The sequence below is a fragment of the Triturus cristatus genome, chromosome 11 (genome assembly GCF_964204655.1).
Source record: "Triturus cristatus chromosome 11, aTriCri1.1, whole genome shotgun sequence".
NCBI classification, from domain to species: Eukaryota; Metazoa; Chordata; class Amphibia; order Caudata; family Salamandridae; genus Triturus; species Triturus cristatus.
Genome location: NC_140594.1, coordinates 582,546,614 through 582,561,362, shown reverse-complemented (window position 1 = coordinate 582,561,362; position 14,749 = coordinate 582,546,614). Strand labels below are relative to the sequence as shown.

Below are 14,749 nucleotides of genomic sequence, written 5' to 3'. Positions count from 1 at the left end.
TGGGGCAGAATCCGTGGTTTCTTGCTGTGGACAGAAAAATTTAGTAAAAGGAGGGTGGAAATAGACTCTCTTCAACAAAGGTCAAAACACATAAGCAGTTCTGCCCTTGTAAGACATCTGCGTGGGAGAGAATCTCTTTACTTGCATGTACACAGGCTCTCTTCCATGGATGTGAGTGTAAAAGCGTTTGAAGCAGAGAGACTCTCTGGTCACTCTGGTGGTATCCATGTGTAGCTTTTTCCTAGTTTGATTAATCTGGAATTGGATATCCACAACCTCTGTCCAGAAGGTGCGGATCCTGACAAATGTGTCTCTTGACATCTTTGCTTTATGAATGTCTAGTGGAATATTCTCTAACCTCTTCATTTTAACGTTCTCTGTTGGGTAAAATAACCACAGATGTATGCATATTTAGTCCATAAAATGTTTAATTAACAGAAACCGTGAAAACGTTCCCTAACACTTTTGCCTCCCTAATGCTGAAGGTCCATTGGTGGATAAAAAGCACTGTAACCTGGGTGGCCATCACGACCCTCTTGCTTGCAGTCAGAAGAAACTCTTTCCACCGAATGTCGTGGGCTGTCAGAGACAATACGACAATACTAGAAGTGTTCACACTTCTTTCAATTTCCAGTCCACAAACTCCAGCTCCCCTTAGCTGTACGCAAGGAAATCTGCTACCTGAACGAATGATTGTTTGGGAGAGAGTAAAGAGCTTCCACTGTCTTGCCAGCATGGACATTGAAGGGTCTTGGTGGGCATTCATGTTTCAGTACTTTTTCTGTTTCCTACAGCCTACAGCAGTGATGAGAAAATCCACCATAAGGCAAGGGGTAAATAGTTCTGCTATTTCCTCATTGGTCATAGCCGTGGTGAATAAATTGTTAATGGACCTCATCACAAGAAAGTTCAGGGTACAGAGGCTATTTGATGACGTCTTTCTCTCTCCTGTTGCAGAAAATCAGGTTGGCGCTGAAAGCACGCGAGAACCTGCTGCTTCTAGTCATAGTAACCCAGCAGAGAGAAGCGATTCAGCTCGTGGAGGCCAACAGACTCAGCCACTTAGTGACAGAGAAGCTGTGCGAGCTGTACAGTGCTGTGCCTGGCTCAGTGCATCCCACAGACATCAGCACGGTGGAGAGAGTCAGCTGGAGGTATGGGTGCATACTGCCTATTGTATGATACTGAATTGCACATTGAATTACTTCTCTTATTGTTCATCCTGGTTTGAAGCAGCAGTCTGTGAGTTTTAAGTTTAGGGTTGGAAATAGCGAGTAGATTGCCATTTAGGGTTTTGGAAGTGATCAATGTACTGAGGAAGGTGTAATTGATCTTTTTCAGACAACAGAAAAATGCAGTTTGGTTCAGTGACCGTATGAAAACATATCTGACTAAAAACTAATTTATGGCTTGGCAAAAACATGCATGTGTATCAGAAGCAGAGGGATAGCTTTGACTTGACTACGTTGTGGAAACACCGTCACCATAAGCTTGGCATTATGATCTATTATTTAGGATGAACTGGTGTGTGCCCATGTATGAAGGCCTTTTGGTATGTTACCCCCAAGCAAAGAAAGATGTTTTTATGCTAGGCAAACAAAACCATTATACCATTTATGCTTCCAAGTCCCTCATTTAAATATTTGACAGTATTTTGTCAATAAATTCCTCTTTGCAGAGTATCATAGAAAGTCCATGTTGAATTGTTGTGTTTGCAGTATGTGCTGATGTAGCTCACTTGCTCTAGTGTTGAGCATGAATGTTGCAAATTGGTTTTCTTCAAAGAAGAGGTTTCGGTTTCAGAGTGACTCATGATGCCTCTGCCAAAACCTGCAATGCACCATGACATATACTTCACCTGAGATTGTGTTTTGACGTACAGGTGAGAGTAAGTAGTCCTAGAGATGTAAAGCAAGAAAGTATGTGTGTACTCATTTGTGAAATTTTATTTAAAGATTAGTTACTATCCAAAATGTCTCACCATGTTCTCGCATCTAGGCAGGTGGGAGGGCACATGTAATCCTACAGCTGCAAAGCTATTTTCTTAGAAATTGGGTTACTGGTTGACTGGGGTATGTACCCTGGTCAAGCAGCAACCACAATCCTAGCCAGGGTGAGGCACAAGCAAACCCCAAATTAACTGGTGCTCAACCTCATGGTAGCTTGGCACACAGCAGTCAGGCTTAACTTAGAGGCAATTGTGAGAAAGTGCCATCTTTCTTGCATGGTATGCCCCCACTTTTTGCTGAATTGCTGAATGTACTTTGACTGAGTGTGCCCTGGACTCCTGCCAATTAGGTGCCCAGGGCCTATGTTCCTTCCCTAAAACACCCAAAACCCAAATTGGCAAACCCTGGCCACATGTCAGCCCCTGGTAAATGGTACCCTAGGTACCCAGGGCCTTGTGACCAAGGAAGGCCTCTAAGGGCTGCAGCACTCATTGTGCCACCCTTGGAGGCCCTGTACCCTTACACACACACTGCCTTTGCAGGCTGGGTGTCTGGGTGCAAGAAAAAAACAAGTCGACATGGCACACATCCCTGTGTGCCATGCCCATCACCTACACTGCCATGGCATACATCAGCCACCCCTCTAGCTGGGTGCCTTATGCCAATGGTGTGGGCACAGGAGCAGGAGCCCTGTACCCCTACAGTACCCAGGTCCATTCCTGAGCACTGTAAGTGCAGTGCTGCCATTTAAGAGTACATGGTGCTGAGAGCTCGTCAAACACAAACTTCACAGCACCATAATGGCAACACTGAAGACTGAGAAGTTTGGTATCAAACTTCTCAGCACATTAAACCCACACTGATGCCAGTGTGGGATTTAATGTACCAAGCACCCCATAGGGCTTCTTAGAGATGCCCCCTTAAACCTAACCTACAATCCACGTCTGCTCTGAGGCTGCCTAGGCTGCCACACAGCAGACATGTTGCTGGACCCCTGGGTGGGAGAGCCCCTGCTCTCCTGGGCCTGCAACAATGCACATCCTGGGCGAGGTGCTAAATCTCCTCCCCCAGGATGGGCAGGGGGAAGCTTCAAAGGCATGCCGCCTCTGTGAGCTTCCCCAGGCCACTGCAACCCCCCACTCTGGCGGGAAGCTTGGCCGGAAACCCCAAATAAGGACAGGGGATGTGCCAGCCTGCCAACCCCACCCCTCAGGTGGGGGAGGCGAGGTGAAGCACATCTCCGGGCTCTCGCCATTTTGAAAATGGGAAGCCCTACCCTATCAGGACTAGGCTACTGCCCCCCTCCCACAGGAGAGAGGCAGGATAGGGGGTGTACCCACACCAGGACAGGGACCCATTGGTCCCTGCCCTTCACCTACCTGTAACGCCCCTAAATCTAGTATTTAGGGGCACCCTGAACCTTCCTTCCCCAGATTCCGAAATACAAAGAAGAGCAAGAAGAAAGAAGACCTGCCCTGCAGCTGCTAAGAAGAGGAAGACACCAACTGCTTTGGCCCCAGCCCTGCCGGCCTGTTGACCCTCGAACCTGCTCCTGCTCCTGCTCCAGCCCGGCATCTCTTGTGGCCAGCAACCTCACAAACCCCGGAGGACCTGGATACCTTTTGGCTCTAAGCCCCTGAGACTCCCATGAGTAGAGGCTTTACTCAAAACCTACCTCTAATCCCTGGCAGCAGCCCGGAACCGCGAACCCAGCACACTCTGCACCAGCCAAGCTTGGCCAGTGCCGGAGTGAACAAAGACCACGAGGACGACCCCACGGCGACTGTGACCCCGAGTCCGGCACACAAGGACCTCCCTCGACACTCCTGAAGAAGCCTGCAGCCTCAGAACAAGGTGCCCCCCTACCGCGATCAACAGAGGATAAGATTTCCCGACACCAAAAGGCACCCCTGCACGCGGCGCCCACGGCCCCCTGTGCCCAATCCCGGGGTACCTACCTATCCTCCAACTACCCAACTTACCTCTCGAAGTGGTGGTGGCACCTGAAGAACCCTCGTCCCCGAGCTTGCAGTCTTTTTCTAAACCGGAGATTTCCCATTGAAATCAATTGAGCGCCTGAAGGCTCAAAAGCACCCTGCACCCAGCCGCCTGAGTGGCCCTGGCAGTGCAACCTCTACACCTACCTACTTCCCCACTTGCGCTGAGTAAGTGACCAGGAGCCCAGCTCCCACAGCCACATGGCTTGCTAGTCAGCAGCCACCAACCAAGGCCCCCCTATCCCTCATAGGATAACATTGGGCCTAACTCTCTCTGCACCAGTCGCTGAGGGTGAACCAACAGTACCTGCCTGACCCTGGGAGACCCCTGAGTCTATGCCCAGAACCTCAACTCTGCCAGTCGAGTACTTACCTTTAAACCGCTAACTATTTTCTTCATAGGGTAACATTGACTGGCTTTTTCCTGAAATTTCTTCTGTGTGTGGACTTTTCAAATCTTAAAATATTCACCAAAAATCAGCCGAGTAACGAAAACGAAAACACTCACCTGCTCTTAGGTGAGCTCCCAGTGCTGGATCTTGGTGCCCAGCACTGACTCTGAAAAATATTTACAACTGTACTTACCAGTAACCCAATTTTCTCTTATAGGAAATCATTGACTGTTTTTCTGTGAAATTTCTTCCAAGTGTCAATTTCTGCAATCTTTAAATATTCTTTAAAAATCGTATAATATCTGAAAACGTAATTACTTGCCTGTTTTGGATAAAGGTCCCAGTACTGAGTCTAGGTACCCAGTACTGGATTACAAAAGTAACGAGAACATACTGTACCTGCAACTTGAATTTTCTTCCATAGGCAATCATTGACTGTCTTCTTTGAAATATTTTTTAAGTGTCACCTTTTAAAATAGCTAAATATTGTTCAAAAATCATCACAGTAATTAAGTCGACTTTCATCACTTGATTCCAAGTACTGACCCAGGACTGAATCTAGGATCCAGTCCTGGAATTCCAAAAGTAATCCTAAAAGTAATCTGTTGCAAATAACTTGAAATTTCCATTGAGCTCAATGCATTGTTGTGTTTAAAATAGTGTTGCCTATTGCAACCACTTGTAACTGTTTACAAAAGTCAATTGCATATTGTAAAAGTATTTATATAAAGCATCTCATTCTGAGAAAGTATATTTTAATGCCAAGTGTTGGTTCTAAAATAAAACAAGCATATATTTTTTTATATATAAACCATTGGCCTAGAGTTCAGTTATTGAGTGTTTGAAACCATTTGCTGACTGAGTGTGTACAACAAATGCTTTACACTGTCCTCTGATACTGCCTTACTGCTCGACCAAGCTACCACTTTAGAGAATAAGGTTATATCTAACTTTAGCCTCTGTCAAACCCTTGGGGACTGTGGACTCTGTACACCCTGTACCTATTAGGGAACAGTATATATAGAGCCACTTTCTCACAGCAATGCCTAAAGTATTTGTGTAACATTTCAAAAAGTAAAACTGCGAAAAACACGACACAAAAAGATCCCACACCACGTTAGCAGAATAGAGCTTAATTTAATAAATAAAACAAGACCAAAACGACTAACATCCAATCAGTAGAACCAGAATTTTTAAAGAATAAACTGCAATATAGTGCCTAAACGCATAAGGCGCCAACCTAAGCTATCTGGTCGTGCTTAACCAGGTCAAAGTCAAAAGTTCAGCCCGACCGCGATGGAGCTGGTTGGACGTCGTCGGGCGGGTTTGAGCTTTGCGTTGGCAGTCCACGCAAGCAATTGATGCTTGCTGTGTGAAGATACGAGCTTGTGGCGGTTTGAGCTGATTTTCCATGCAAGCAGCACAGTTTCAGTGCAACAGGCCCATTTGTGGTCAGGGAAAGCCTAAAGGCTTGAATGTAAGAGCTCACGAGCCACCCCAAAGGCCCAGGACTTGAGAGACACCTTTTGGGGGTCAGAAGCTTGCTGAAGACTTGTCCAGGAGCCAAGAGGGATCGTGTTACTTCCCTGAAGCTCAGATCAGGAGACCAGCGGACTAAACCTTTGACTCACTGTGGGATCCTGGGTTCAAGATGAAGTTGCAAGTCCAGTTCTTCATCCCCAGGCAGGAGAGCAGCAGGTCATCACAACAGGGCAGCAGCTCCTTCTGAGTGCCAGTCCAAGCGAGTGGCAGTCCTTGTAGCAGCACAGCCAGTCTTTCTTTTATACCCTGCTGCCCTAGTTCTGGGAGGTGGGAGAAGCTTTTAGTCTGTGTATTTGAAGTGCATGGAATTCTCTACCTGCCCTTCACTTGGGCCACACTGGCTGTAGTGACAATGCAGGGCTATTAGGTCTTTTGTGTGAAGGCAGAGCACATGCTATTCAGTTGTAAGTGCAGCTGTGCTCAGCTCCGCCCTCCCATCCTGCCAACGGATGGCCCATTAAGGCACTTCTAATCCCTCTATTGAGTGAATGTCTGGGAGGAATTCACAAAGTCTAACTGTCAGCTACACCCAGTTATGTGACCCAAGACAGGCTATAGAAACAAAAGGGCTAAGGGAAGGAAATTGCCAACTTTCTAAAAGGGGCATTTTCGAAATTGTCATGAAAAATCAGACTTTAGCATTAAAGAGGGTTTATCATGACAGTTTCAAAGACCCCAAACATGATGTAGCCACCAGCTCCCATTTGGAAATTATAGCTTATTAGATGTAATAATGTAACTCCAATGTTATCCTATGGGAGAGATAGGCCTTACAGTAGTGAAAAACGATTGTAGGAGTTTTTTTACTTCCAGGACATGTAAAACGTACAAGTACATGCCCAACCTTTAAATTACACAGCACCCTGCCCTATGGGCTACCTAGGGCCTACATCAGGGGTGACTTATATGTAATAAAAGGGGAGTTTAAGGCTTGCAAGGTGGTTTGAAATTCAAGTCCACAATTTAGTGTAACACTGCTACTTAAGTGTGTGGCACAATAAGTGATGTAGGCCCACTGGTAGAAATTATTGTACAGTCCCTGGGTATATGGGATGTCACTCCACAAGGGACTTATTAGTAAATTAAATTTACCAATTGGGTATAAGCCAATTCGTCCATGTTTTATGGAGAGAGGAGCACAAGCACTTTAGCACTGGTTAGCAGTGGTAAAATGCAAAGAGCCCTAAGGCCAAAAGGCCCCAAGTCAGCAAATATAGGAGGAGGAAGGCAAGATGTTTGTGGTTGACCATGCAAAACTGGGCATTGTTACTGGCAAGTAACATTTTTCATTTGCAGTATGTGCTGCTGATGACCATAGTCTCTGAATATACTGAAAAGCGGTGCCCTTCTCTTTACATCAATGGCTTGCGTGCTATAGCAGAAAATGTTTGGAACAAAGTTTTAAAGACGGTTTGCCCAACTTGCGCTGTGCTTCTTGTTCGGTATAACATCACTGCAGCATCTAAAATGACATAATCAATGACACCACTGTACATATAAAAAATGGTTTTAATTCACAACCCAGCACCCATGCTAACCATGGTTTTAGTTTCTGTCAGGTTAGGAAGTTAGGGTAGTTTAATATGTAATGTATTGGAATGACGTTTATTTGATTATGCAATAAAGTTTGACTTAAAAGTTACCATAGTTGTGTTTGACACCCCTATGCCTGATATATATTAACAACAATACTCCAATTTGCAGGTCTCCACCTCCTCCTGACGATGAAGAAATTTTTCCAGGGAAAGAGGCTTTGGATGCTTTTATGCTCTGGGTTGATTTCTGTGATCATCTTGTGAAAGAAGCACACCCGGTAAGACTGAGAGGATGGTAAGCAGTGGATATCTTCCTCTTGCCCTTCTAAGGCTGAATGGCTGAGCTTAGTCGCGTATGTATGCAAGATGGACACGAGTCGTGCTCATACAAAAATAACTAAAATGTGGGCCCCTTTGGTAACCTGGCTAGGAGAAAGTAGGGGGGAGCAGCCCAATGGCAAGATAGATGACTGAATGTGAATCCCCCCCCCCCTCTTCCCCATCACCACGATGATTAGGCCAAATGGGGTTATCAGACGTGGTGTCTGTCAAAGCCTAGCCCATAAAAGTCGAAACCCCCTTTACTGAGAAACCCAGCTTTGTTTTGTGGTAGGGCAGATGGCTAAATGAAGAACTAGACGGTCTGTCGCAAGTGATTGTGACAAATGAGGACAATAAAAAAAAGAAAAGACTCAAAGGATGGTGTTTGGGTGCAGGAACACACTGAACTCTCAGTTCGTGTTTGAATTCAGGAGCCTATTTCAAGGGGTTCAGGTTGACCTGTGCTGAGCAGCCAGGCCTGCTCGCTCTGCAGTCAACTCTTGTTAGTGTTGGAATTCAGGAGCATTTTTCATGGAGGGGTCCAGGCTGCGCCACACAGTTTAGTTAAGTCTGCTCTCCTTACAGCAGTCTATTGGCTGTGTTGGGAAGTGATCACACACTCAAAGGGTGATGTGAGGAAGGCTTGCAAATAATCTAAACCACTGACAATTGCTCTGGGTAGCATTCCACCCCATCTGTTTTCACCGACTGTGCCACTCTAAAGATAGATCCTGTCGTATGCAAATCAGCACTGACCCTGCTCCTCATGGGAACAGATGATGTAACCTACCTTCTCGAAGGGGCCTCGCCTGGCAGTTCAGGGTGGACTGTCCCATCAGGACTAGTATGTATAGAGTGGCACAGTCGATGAAAAACGATGGGTTGGGCTGCTACCCAAAGTAATTGCCAGTGGTTTAGACTATTTGCAATTTATTGCATTTGTGTGTTTGATGTAACTATCCGAGTGGCCAAGAATGTGCCCAGATTTAGGTCCCTTACTGAGTCTGCCACAGGATTCAAGCTGTACCTCATTGACAAGGCCTAACAAAGCTGAAACTGGTGTGGGGTTGTTTGTGTTTCCTTCTGGAGGGCCCCTCTTTTCGGCATTTTGGGATGGACTGTTCCACAAGGAGCAGGGTCAGTACTGATTTGCATAAGACGGGCCTCTGTCTAGAGTGGCACAGTGGGCAAAAAAATGACTGTATGGAATCCTACCCATAGCAATTGCCAGTGGTTTACGCCATTTGCAAGCTTCTCTTCCTTCACATTATGTGTGTTTTGATGTTTTAGGAAATGAGCCACATTCTTTAGGGGTACGTCCTTAAAGTGATTTGTCAGCTTGTATGGGTCCTGAGGCACAATTTTGAGGGGTGTCAAGCAGCTCTTAAGCGTCCAGTATGATGTTCACCTTACACAGATAAGTTAGCTCTCGGGGATAGCTTCTCACCAAGAGTTTTAGACAGCCCTGTCCTGCACCAAGGCATATTCTACTCAGTGAGAAGTTAGATGATCCTGGAATTTAGGAACACATTCTCTGATGGGCCTGGCATGATCGGTGCTGTGTAGTCCGCATGCTGATGCCTTTTTTTCCTTTCTTTTGGGGACAATCGCACCTTCCTTGCATTTGCACACGCTTGTGCTTTAGTCCCCATTAACATGCAGACGATCTTCTAGTGCCCATGGATTCTTTTTTTTTTTTCAAAGCTTTAAGATATTTCTTGAGCGCCTCTTCTTCCTGGATGGTTTGAGATTCTGATCATAAAAACTTGAAGATTCCTTAAGGCCACACAGCTGCCACCCGTAGTGTACAAGGTAGTGTGGGATATCCATAGTCATTGTATAGACTGGAATGGCATCACTTTGTGCTTGTTAAACCCCGTTTTTCTGACTACGTTGCTTATTTGTCCTCCTTCGGTCTTTCTTTTGTTAGCTGTTGGCCTCTGTGCTGTCAAAGTCCATATCTGACCAGCTCTTTTACGGGTTGTTGCAGCCACAGCTCCTGCAAATGTAAGTATTGCTAGACATGATTCGCTGGCACTCTGAAGGTGCTTACGGGTGAGTTTCTGTTATAAGTTGTGTGTGAGAAATGGGTGCACTGGAAGTTGCTGGACTGAGTGCATTGACCGAGCTTCTTTGTGTGTGTATTTCCGAGCAGAATAGGAGATGATGATGCATGTCAGGATTGATGTTATTGTGAGTTGTACGTGGGTCCCAGTACTGGCATTGTAGAGCAGGACTGAAGTTCAGCTGTGTGTGGGCTCCGGTACTGGAATTGTGAGTGGTGCTGCCCAATAGGACTGTGTAGAAGTTCGCGTGTGGGTTCCAGTACCAGAATAGCCGGGGGTGTTGCAGGTCAAGACTGAGGTACACTGGGAGAGTTCTGTGCGGGTTCCATTACCAAAATAGCAAAAGGTGCTGAAGGCTGTGAATGGCGTGAATTGACTGAGTTGTGTGTGGATTTCAATACTGGAATAGTGGCAACTGATGCAGGAACTGACTGGGTTGCATTAGTAGAGGTTCTGTGTCTCACTAACACAATAGGGTAGTGGGGTAGGTGCAAAAACTGTTATGGGGGTGCACTGGCACAGATGTATGTGGGCTGGAATAACAAATTGGCGGAGCAGCTACAGGTCCAGATTGAGGTGGAGATTCTACAGAATTTCCAGAGGTCCTCAATATTTTTGTTCCTGCTACAAAGTTACAGACTCCCTGTCTCCTTCCCCCCTGTATCACAGGTCTGAGTACTGCATACTGACCTCCACGGCAGTCATTACGGCTCTTGTACGGCAGATTACAGCCCCAGCGCTCTTAGAGGAGGTGGTCTTCTTTCTGCTGGGCAGTGAGAGGCGGCGCGAAGCTCGCACAGACTCGCACCACCGGCACCCATTGCGCGGGCAACTTATCGAGCACTGCAATCACTTGTCTGACGAGGTATGTGCTGCTGCAAGGAAAGGTGTTACAAAGAGCCTTTCAAACTGAAATTATGTCTTTGGAATACTTACCCAGGCTCCCATTGCTGTCACCTGGCTGGCTATGAAATTATTCTGCTTGACTAGAGCCAGTAACATATGCAAAACCAATGATTCCTCCAAAACTATTATATGTTGCAGAAAGAAAAAAAAACCGAATACGCCCTAAATGTACACACTGATGTATAAAAACATGTAATTGTCAAATACACTATACATTTCTTTTACACCAATGCACAATAAGTACCTGCAAGTTCACAAATGTTTTTTTTTTTTTTAAACATTGACATATGTCCTTGCGACTACAACACTGCAGCTACTTGGGCATACTTCATCAAGACCCGATAACCCAGAGCTTGTTGCTTCTTTAAAGTAGACAGTGGCAAGAGCTAAACAGATCAGGAATTCTGAGACTCAGTGTGGCAGCAGTCTGACTCCACGCGGCTTCCCATCCGGGTTGCTACTTCCTGCTCGCAGATTAGGTTCACTCCACTCTTAAAAATGTCTACCTACAGAAAAAAATCCTTTTACTGGGACTTTCTTGGGAAGAGAATTGTGGAGTTATCCAATGGGAATTCGACCCCCCCCATCCCCTCCCTCAGTGTAGCTACCCAGCTTGGTATAGCCACTCTGCTTTGGAAAAGGATCAGCATTACCTACTTAATAATTACCAGTCAAAACCTAATTTCTTGCAAAATTCTAAATCTAGCTCTTTGAGTCCAGTCCAGTCCTCCCTTCCTCCACTGCTACTCCCTTTCCACGCATTTCTTTTCCTTGTTCTTTCTCTATATATCTTAATGTTTCATTCTCCTCCACACTTAGTCCTCGCCTAAACCCTGTTTCTTTTCTGTCCACCTTTCCTCATTTTTTTCATTCTCTCAGTTCTTATCACATTACTCTGGTCTCTCCCTCCTCTCTGTCACTCCTTCTCTCTTCTCTTTCAACCTCTTTTGCTGTATTATCTCTCCATCCCTGTGCCTTTTTATTTCTCACCTCCCTTTGCCCATTCCTCCTTTCTTATGCCTTCCCATCCTTTCTGTTGATCCCGCTCCTCCTTTCTCTAACCATGTCACTTGTCATCTGCTCCATGTAGGAAGCTGGCTCTTTTTATAGTGGACCAAAACGACGTACACTGTTTAAAGCAGGGGTCTTCAACCTTTTCTGTAACAATCTACTAGTCTTATTAGTATTGCAATAGTGTACACATCAGACAAGATTACATAAGTGGCCACGCTATGCTAGATTACGAGCAATGTTCAGTCACCTCAGTGCATCAGGCAGGGTTGCCAGTAGCAAAGTGAAAAAGAGGTTTTGTCAATCTGGAATGCCTACAGCCGTTGCTGCTATTCTCATTGCACAAAGGTAATTATATTCATAAGTCTCTCCATCGCTATGTGATTTATCATCTATATATTAGCTTTAAAAATATTTTGGAAATTCAAGAATTTCCCTCCAAATATCTTATGAGTTCTGACATTGCACACATTTTCGTCTTCAATTCACACTTTTCAATTTTATTCTAAACATATTCAGTCAAGTAAAATCTTTTTTCTCCGACCACCAGCTCATGAATTCTGAAAACTGCACAGACACAGGAGAGCTACTCACAGTTCGCTGGAGAGCTCCCATTAGCTCACGAGCTACTCATTGGAGAAGCGTGGTGTAGTCCAGACAACCCTTATTGGTTTACAGAGGCAAAATGATAACACTAAATGCTCTCTTTTGTGGTAGTGTGGGCGAGCAGTTGAAGCTTATCAGAGGGTAGTGCTAAGCATTTGTTGTACTCACAGAGGCTATAAATAAGACACACACTCAAGAATAAATCCGAGACCTATTAAAAAAAATACGTTGTATTTCTATGTAAATTTTGATGCCAAGAACTTCGTTATCAAGTAAGAACTTTTTTAAATATCAGTTTTTACAGGTAAGTAAAATGTTCACATAAATGCGTCTTTATGCAGCAATGCTTTCCTATGGGGAAAAAAGGGATATCTTGCATGCAGTTATTTACAGTCGGTTTGTGTGGGTCTCCTTTGAGACTTAGGGTTGTAGGAGGCCAAGGTCCAAAGTACCACCAGCAGTTATATGTAACCTGATCTGTGGCCTCCGGGTGTAGAAGTGCTTTTCGGGTTGGTAGCTATGCGTGCTACGCTGGTGGAAAGAAGATGGGGTATCTAAAAGCAGGCTGCAGAAGGGAACTTGAGGACTAGTCCGGGAGTTCCCAACAGGGTCCTAGGGTTACAAGAGAGCATGGGGGCACAGCTGGTTCGTCAGTACCCAGGCTGGGGCGTCGGGTTCAGAGTACATAGGTCGACTGAGCTCTGCTTCAAAGGTCCTCGTGGTTGTCGATCTCGCCAGTTGTAGGGTGAAAAATCAGGAAAGCTGGGCCACTTTGGAAGTGGGTCTCTGCGGTGCTGACGTCCCTTGACAGCTGCTCTGTCTCAGAGCTGTTAGAGGCCTTGGTTACTGCAAGGGATGCGTCAAAATGTAAGTTCCTGGCATCAGGGGTGCTGCTAAAAACTCAATTTAGTTAATGAAGTAACAGGTAGTAGCCAATGGGGGACTTATCTTTAGGGTGACTACACCCTCTATATGACCACTTCCTGTGGGAAGTGGGCATAACCCTGACTCAGTGAGCCTAATTCCATCAAAAACCAAGATGGTGAAATTCTCATGTTCGAGGCATATGAGCTGTAGATCACATGCTTTGCATACTCCTGCCATCTAGAGTTGGGTCCGGATGTTTGCAAGTTGTTTTTCTTCGAAGATGTCTCCAGTCCCGAGTTAAGGTGACTCCTCCTTTCGGTGATAGTGCGCATTGGCATCGACTCCATTGTTAGATTGTTTTCTTCCGCCATCGGGTCCGGTTCGAAACCGTTCCTCGGGTTCCCCTCGGTGCGCAATCCACTTACCCTTGACGGTATTTTTTTCGATTGCGTATCGGATCGGTTTATAAAACTCTTTTCAATCTGAAAATTCATGGAAGGCCATCGGGCTAGCTGCGTCGGTCCACCTTGCAATCCATGGATCGGACTCCATTTAAATTCTGTCCCAGGTGCCACGCAAAGTTTCCGTGCACCAACTCACACGAAGTGTGCAACTTATGCTTATCCCCAGAGCACAACGAACAGGACAGCGACGCTTGTAGATCTTTCTGATCGAAGAAAATGCTCCGTGACCGTCGGGCTCGATGTCACAAAATGCAAAGTCAAAACATCGGCACCGTTCCGGACCTCTTGGGAGAAGATTCTGAACAAGAGACTTAGGACGCACTTGGAGCCAAGGAAAAAGAAGAACATGAGGAGATCGTGTCCATCTCAGAATCCGGCTCCGAGATGGACGAAGAGATTCCTCAAGGTCAGCGTATCGTGAGTACCGATCCTCCCATGCCCCAAAGTCCAAGTCAGCCCAAGAAAAATACTATGGTCCCACCTCCGCCTTCGGGCCACGGTCAGCACCGAGAAAATGTTTCCAACGCCCCGCCTTCCGGCTCGGCACCGAAACACACACAAAAGCCTTCCAGCTCTGGATCGAGTCGGCCACACTCAGGCACCGGGCCGAAACCTTGGGCCTCAAAACCTAAACCAGTCTCGGAGCTGGCTTCAACAAAATCAAAAGCTTCTTAGGATCCGAAAGCTTCTGCACCAAAACACTGCCACTGAAAGTCTTTGCACCTAGACACAAAAATGTTCCTTTACAGCAACAGGATCCCCGTTTTGAAGTCCCGCCTTGCAAACCGGAAAAATAAATGTTTATTAACCCTAAAATTGGACATATTTCCACCAAATTGCCACTTAAACGCAAACCAGAGCCAGAGGACCCTTATCACATTCCTCTTAAAAAGAAACATGTTGGTACTAACCCTTCTCCTCCTCCTCTATCACCTCCTTCCCCATAAAACAAAAATGTACTGATAACACCTACTAATTCACCTCAAACACAAACACCCGATGATGAGGATGATGGTGATGGGCGAGATGATACTATGCCTGCAAACCCCTGGACGAATTAGAATACTGATTCACCCACAGATAATGATCCTGA

At 45.8% G+C, this 14,749-nt stretch overlaps 1 protein-coding gene across 1 annotated transcript in view; it reads left to right on the top strand.

Moving 5' to 3' along the window:
* FHIP2B (FHF complex subunit HOOK interacting protein 2B) overlaps positions 1-14,749 on the top strand; it is a 133,646-nt gene that overhangs the window by 44,271 nt on the left and 74,626 nt on the right. Inside the window, exons 7-10 of the mRNA XM_085633830.1 lie at positions 958-1,154; positions 7,585-7,693; positions 9,667-9,743; positions 10,472-10,667. Coding sequence (XP_085489956.1) covers positions 958-1,154; positions 7,585-7,693; positions 9,667-9,743; positions 10,472-10,667 — 579 coding nt within the window. The remainder of the gene's footprint in view (positions 1-957; positions 1,155-7,584; positions 7,694-9,666; positions 9,744-10,471; positions 10,668-14,749) is intronic.